At 34.8% G+C, this 7,129-nt stretch overlaps 1 protein-coding gene across 1 annotated transcript; it reads right to left on the bottom strand.

Moving 5' to 3' along the window:
- Window positions 1–2,694: 2,694 nt before the first annotated feature.
- On the bottom strand, window positions 2,695–7,129 carry LOC110366941. The gene is made up of 6 exons (XM_036129983.1): window positions 7,099–7,129; window positions 4,644–4,701; window positions 4,014–4,328; window positions 3,533–3,790; window positions 3,219–3,338; window positions 2,695–3,004 (listed from the first exon to the last, which is right to left on the bottom strand). Exons 2-6 carry the CDS (start codon window positions 4,696–4,698, stop codon window positions 2,889–2,891), a joined length of 864 nt encoding a protein of 287 aa, XP_035985876.1. The 5' UTR covers window positions 4,699–4,701; window positions 7,099–7,129; the 3' UTR covers window positions 2,695–2,888.

Below are 7,129 nucleotides of genomic sequence, written 5' to 3'. Positions count from 1 at the left end.
TTAGTCTATACAAAACATACAAACTGGTGTACTTTATAGTTTAAAATAACACGATACATGAAAGAGTTTTAAAGTTTTTAAAAGAACATCCAAAACCTTGAACACAGGAAAGAACCAGAATTTGAAAACTGCATTAAGACTCATTACCCCCACCTTGATGTTATGACCCACCACTGTGCTGTTATTTTGCAGTTAAATAAGAAGTACTGTCAGCACTTTGCAGAAAATCCTCATTAAAATGCATCTCAACAAAGTAGAATATCATAATATATATATATATATATATATATATATATATATATATATATATATATATATATATATATATATATATATTATTATTATTTTTTTAAGTAATTCTCTTCAAAATCCATATATTTATATATTATTTACAGAGTCTGCCTACTGGGATGTATGTTCATATGCTGCACAGTACATGCAGTCAATAGCTGGTCAGTGCTCCTTTACTATGGATCAGTGTAGCGCAACTTATAAATGATCAGCCTGTGGTTCTACTAGAGTGTTGAAGAAATGCAGGTTGCTTTATTAGTGGCCTTCAGATTGCCTGCTTCACTGGGTCAGGTGTGTCTCGTCTTCCTCATCTATTCTCCATAGATTCTCTATGAGGGTCATATCAGATGAGTTTGTTTGCGCATCGAGTACAGTAATACTGAACCAGCTTGCTTTGCCTTTGGTCGAGTGGACAGTTGCCAAGTTGTGCAGGAAAATGGAATGTGAATCTGCATAAATCATGTAAACAGAAAGAAGCAACAATGGGTCTATGACTCCCCTTTAGGTGGTGGATCTGACTTGGGTCTCGTTAAAACTCGTCAGACTAACACCAGCCGACCCCCACACTATCACTGACTGTGGAAACTACACATGAAACTTGAAAACACGTCATCTCTATATCTTGTATTCACTTTTTATTCAGACTCTGTACCTTGATTTCCAAAAAAAAAATACAATATTTACATTTATTTAAAAGGAGGGCTGCATGAGCTGTTTGAATTTGAGTTCAGTCTTTTAATTCTGGTGTTTTAAAGGATTGTTCTTTTGTGATTTGTTGTGAACTTGTTGTTCTGTGTTTCCTGTTTTTTTATCTGATTTTTTCTCCAGTGCCTTCCACAATTCATATTCATCTGTTAATTGACTGAACTTTACAGCATTCAGGGTTCAAACCCCCCAATATAAATACTCTGATAGAGTTACTTTGTTGTCAAATCCATTGTTGTCCTCAGCCTGCGGTCATTAGTTCGCTCTTGCTTCTTGAATTCTATAAAGTTGGACTACATTGCCCTTTTTCTAACATAAGGCCAAAATAAACTTTAATGTTATATTGAATTAACTTATTTGGTTTATTGTTGCTAGTGAGCACTCCGGGCACAGGCTGCCAAGAATACACTTCTAGTTTAGACATTACAGTCAGGCAGTCTTGTGGACTGCTCAGGGGTCCTGTTACATGGCAGATCAGGTACTGACACAGTGTACCGTAATGCTTCGAATATCCATTGAGCGGAGCGGCTTCATTGCTTACCAAAGTCGTACTTACACATTTTGACAGATTTTCAGTCAATAAGCACAAGTATACTGTAATCATACATACGACACACCGGGTTATAAGGTGCACTATCAATTTTCAAGAAAATTTAAGGATTTTAAGTGTGCCTTATAGTCTGAAAAAAACCTGTACCTCACTGGGATGTATATTGCAATGACAAATAAATATGATTATGATTAGAATTTATATCATTATTCACAATGCTCCTGCTCTCATTTTCTCTGATTTTAGGGCCAACAGTACTACTTCGGGGTAGTACCTGTCAAAACAAAAACATAGAACTTAAACTAAACCCCGTAACAGAGGGATAATAAAGGATATTTTAATTCTGTTATATTTTTAACAAAGGAGCCACATCAAATTTCAGCCATGTGTACATTATACTTTGCTTCCTACTTACGTATACAGTTATCCTTCCTCTAACCTGTTGACTGCTGGGATTTAGTCCCACTCCACTGTGAGATGGACTGGGATTGGGAATGCAAATTGAACATTTCAACATCCATCAGGTTACTTGTGATGGCCATGGCATCCCTCATGTGGTCGTCAAAAACAATGCAACACTTATACTCACACTTGTTAACTGCCACCAGTGCTTAATTGTTAGATTGTATACAAAGAAGTATAAGGATCACTTGGAGAGGAAAAACAATGTGTTGGTGTTTTTCTTCTGTTTTGTGATAAAAGTCAAAATATTAACAATAGAGTTTAAATGGAAGCTTGAAGAAATTTCAGAAATTGCACTGTTCTTCCAAAAGATGTTTGACATGCATCACATAGGGCCAATCAAATGTGTGCACACAATGTTTATACTGTGCACTAAAAGAAAAAAAAAAGAAAATATATTAAATTTCAAGTTTCAACCTCATTTACTGGTGGCGTGGTGGTGCTGCTCTTTACCCCAGTAACCCCATTTGACTTTATTGTTGAGATAGACTTTCCATATTTGTTCTCATGATTTTGACTTATTTTCTTGCCATTTCATCTATAAACTTTAAATGGACACACACATAAAAATATACTTCCTACAAACTTTTTTTCTCCAAGTGACCAAAATAGTCAGTCTCATCATAATTGTGGAAGAACTCAAATCTGAAAGACCTTAATCTTGTCCATCCATATAAATTCAAAGTATTTGACTTGAAAATGTCTTACAATGCCTAACAATTATAAGAGCGATCTTGAACCACAGATTCTGAATTGGAATAAGGTCTGGACTTTGACTCGGACATTCCAATTGGACTGGGACATTTATTTGTTTCATTCCTTTGTAGCTCTGTTACTGTACACCTTTTATTTATGCACTTGAAATTAAAGCTGTCATGTTTTACAGATCACACTTATCCACCAATTCCTCTGTGCATTCAGCAGCACCCTTAACATCCATCTCAGTAGCCTGAGTCACTCTGACATCTGAGAACACAGTTTGATCCTCAACGTTGTCTAAAACAAAGAAAACACAAAACACAAAATGGTAATGAGAGCCAGTTTTGTTGATTTAAGATGTGAAACATTTTTCTAAGGTTATTCAAGTAAACCGTCTTAGTAACAGACATTATATATATATATATATATATATATATATATATATATATATATATATATATATATATACATACATACATAAGTGTTGGTGCTTCAATGACATTTTTCGCACCTTCTTTGATACTTGTGGGGCGTCTTCTATTTTTAAGCAGTTTGATTCCAGGAATTACGATCAAAAGAGGAATTAGAAGTTTTATACATGTTAAAACGGTCATAGGTAGAGAATGTGGCCCTGATGAAAAAAAGACATTAGGCCACGTCAGATATTTATGTATTGCCAAGACTAATTTATATGTCTATGCAAAGCACAAATTTCACAAAGTATTATGTTTTGCAAAATTGCTCAACCTGGGAAAAGAAATACAGGAAAGAAAAAAAAACCTGAAAGAAATCAAACAAATGAAATATGAAAATAAAATGCATTACCTTTACAGCTTGTAAGGTGGCTAACGGTCTGTTTACTGCTGACCTTGTTCTGCACTTTGCACTGCAGGTTTCCTGCCAGAAGCCCATTCAAGCTGATGGTGACACTTTCCTTCTTTGCACTGCTGGCGTTAATCTGCATTAATGGGTTATTATCTAGAGAAAAAGAGAACTGTGTGACATCTCCCTCTGTAGAGCAGCTGATTGTCCGCTGTTCTGGTGACAAGCATGTCTGAAACACGGAAGGGTGTGATACTGGAGCTGGAAGAAAAAACACCAAGTCACATTTACAGATATGCAGTACCAAGTAAGACTGTCAACCTTTGCTTTCTTTGTATTTTGCTTATAATTTACACAGACAACAAAAAGTGCTAGATCATTTAACATTCTGTGAGTTTGGTCAAATATTAAAACAATACATTTTACAGAATGCATTGATAAAATAAATTACATAAAAAACACAACATGATAAATTAGTTCATACCTAAAATCTGTAGATTGATGCTGATTGTTTTGTTTATTTTGCCATCAGTATCATATACTTCCAGCTGATAAACTCCAGAGCTATTCTTTGTGGTTTTGTCACACTTAAATGTTCCATTCATGAGGAACTTCCAGCATGTTTTACGCGTGGCATGCATTTCTAAAAGTGTATTGTTTGCTAACTTCAAAATAATATTGTTGTTATCTTTCAAACTCATCCTTGCATGATCAGGAAGGTGTAAAGTCAGCGGTTCACCGAGTGCTCCATAACATTGTTTGTCTTCATCACGATGAGTTAAATTGCATTGTAGTATTCCTAACAGAGAAACATTAAAAAAGTAAATCATATGGAAACAAAATGGAACAAAAAAAAATCTCTTGTGCTCATTGTCACCAACATTTACTTGAAATGCAAAAAAAAGACCAATTACAATAGCAATTAACTTCCAAACATTTTAAATATAAGCGGTTTGTGTTAAATATAATTAAATGACAGCTAATATCAGGAGGACCAGCAAGAAAAATCTCCCTCAAACAGTTCATTTATTTCAGTTAATACCTTGGATTTCACAATGTTACATAATATCTGATAGTAATCACTTTAAACTTCATTAGATTTAAGAAAAATTACCTGCTGCCAAGGTTGGCAGAACCAGAACTGGCATTATCATGCAGATGAAACTCATTCTCTATAAAGACAAAAATAAATAAATAAATAAAAAGGAGCAAAATGTTACGGACAAAAATTTTGCCTTTTTGTTATTCAATACGATGGATGGATGGATGGATGGATGGATGGATGGATGGATGGATGGATGGATGGATGGATGGATGGATGGATGTTGTACTGGCAATCAGAATAGCCATATATTTTATCATTTGTGTATTTATTCAAACTGAAAAGTTTACATTGTCTAAGATATGATATGGCCTATGTTGATGCAAATATGACAACAATTGGAGAAAGCCAAAATAATGTTATGGCTTTGGAAGCTTCAGAAAGGCTTAAATGCGTAGTGCCATTACACGTGGTTATAAATGATTTAATGTTTGGTAAATCTGTTAGGTATTGTCTGCTGAATATCAACCCAAACAGCTGACATTAGGACAATGGTTGAAAGGGTGTGCCAGAGATCCAGTCTCGTGCTCTACTCTTGACTTTAACCTGCAGCCTCTAATTTTTGTTCTTTGTTTATTTCTTTAAATAACTCTCTAAAGTACAACACCGTGTCTGGTTCGAATACCGGGTTCTCTACTCTTCTTGGCATTACAACATTAAAGGATAACTAAAGAGGATCTGATCCAATCACAAACACCCGAGGATTATGACATAATTCTGTGAAGTGACTACTTTATGTCTGTTTTTGATTAGAATATTTAAATCTGAAGGCCACTACATACTGCAGCGATTACCCTATAAAATATCCTAACAGGGCAATCCTGTGCCTCTCACGTCCCCGGTGTTTGCAGTCTTTACAAATAACACCAGAGCACACGTGTCTACCAGTTCACCGCATGCTTGGTTCTCTGCCCCCCCCTCCCACACCTGCCCAATCTTCAGTGAGGTGGGACTGAGTGTCTCGTGCGGTATGAATAGACAGAGCCCAAGCAAACATTTTTCATGTTCTTCCCACCCCGACTACAAAAAAAAAAAAGATTTGTTCTGGAGTTCATGGAGTACGTAGCAAGCCGTAGCAGATGCTAAGGACTATTATGCTTTTAGCCTCTCATTAAGTGTCGGTGCTGCATTCAATTTGAACGTTGTGTGTGTGTGTGTGTGTGTGTGTGTGTGTGTGTGTGTGTGTGTGTGTGTGTGTGTGTGTGTGTGTGTGTGTGTGTGTGTGTGTGTGTGTGTGTGTGTACACAGGTGTCTCACATATATTTTATAATGGTTAAATAGTGACAACAAAGATTCTTGATTAACTTGTTTTTTAAACTTGAAATCCCTCACAAAACGCTCATATTGTTATACGTTGTTAATAGTATGTGCATGAGATGGAAAACACATGTTGCTTTGTGTACTGTTTTAATTCCCTTGTCATTATAAATGATAAAGAGGATAAACATCTAACATGTAAATTGGTCATATATCTCATCTTTCTCTCGCTGTGCTTTCTTCTTGTTCTTGCAAGACAATTTTCTGAGCTTTGTTCTGTTATACATATTAAAAGCTGATTAAAAAAAATATTGATCATAAAAAAATGGCAGGGGTCATTGTGTTTTCTTTCTTTTAAAATGAAAACAATTAATTGTCAAAAGGTGACAACAAATGATCGCAATCCTATTTTAAAGAAAGAAAGAAATTAAACCATGAAAGTCATTATATGGATTAAATAAACCTATTGTAAACGTGACTGACACTATAAACATTTCATTTAAGATATGCATAACTATTGCTTTTTTTTATAAAGGTTTTTAAACAGAAATATGGAGGGCGACAAATTAAGAGAGAAACTCCAAATGTGTGAAATGAAACCCGTGCTAAAAAAATACTGCCTCCCCTCCCAAGAAATCTGTAATCTAAATGATTTAAAGGGCAATATTATGTTAGAATCTTTTTTTAACAGCGTTGCATCTGCATATTTAAACATTTTAAGATAAGATAAGATAAGATAAGATAGAACTTTATTGATCTCACAATGGAGAGATTTACTTGTGACATTGGCTCTTATAAGCAACAAAAGGTGCACAAAGGAGGAAGAAGGTACATCCAGATATATACAGTGGATGGGGGGGAAAATTAAATAAAGAAGAAGAGATTTAAGGTGACTTTTATATATTCAAGTTGTGGCAGGTAAAAAAACAGTGCGGTTTGTTACATAAGTAAATAAAATAAGTGATATAACTGAAATAGGTGAAGGCTCTTATAGTACAGTTTAGTTTATTTAGTTTAGTTAGTTTAGTTATCCTAGTAAGCAGGTTGATGTTGTAACCAAACAAAAATATGGCAAAATTAGGAAAACAAAAAACTATTTTTCTCAACAAGATAAATTATATAGTTTGGCTGTAACTGCTATAAGTGGATCATCTGTAATCTTATAGAAGTGTAAATCATTAGAGTTCAAAATAAAGTTTTCCGCACTTACTTGTGATAGAGGATTGCTGTCTCTGAACAGG

This window comes from Fundulus heteroclitus, unplaced genomic scaffold (assembly GCF_011125445.2).
Source record: "Fundulus heteroclitus isolate FHET01 unplaced genomic scaffold, MU-UCD_Fhet_4.1 scaffold_270, whole genome shotgun sequence".
NCBI lineage: Eukaryota > Metazoa > Chordata > Actinopteri > Cyprinodontiformes > Fundulidae > Fundulus > Fundulus heteroclitus.
This window is presented reverse-complemented; position numbering and strand designations above follow the sequence as displayed.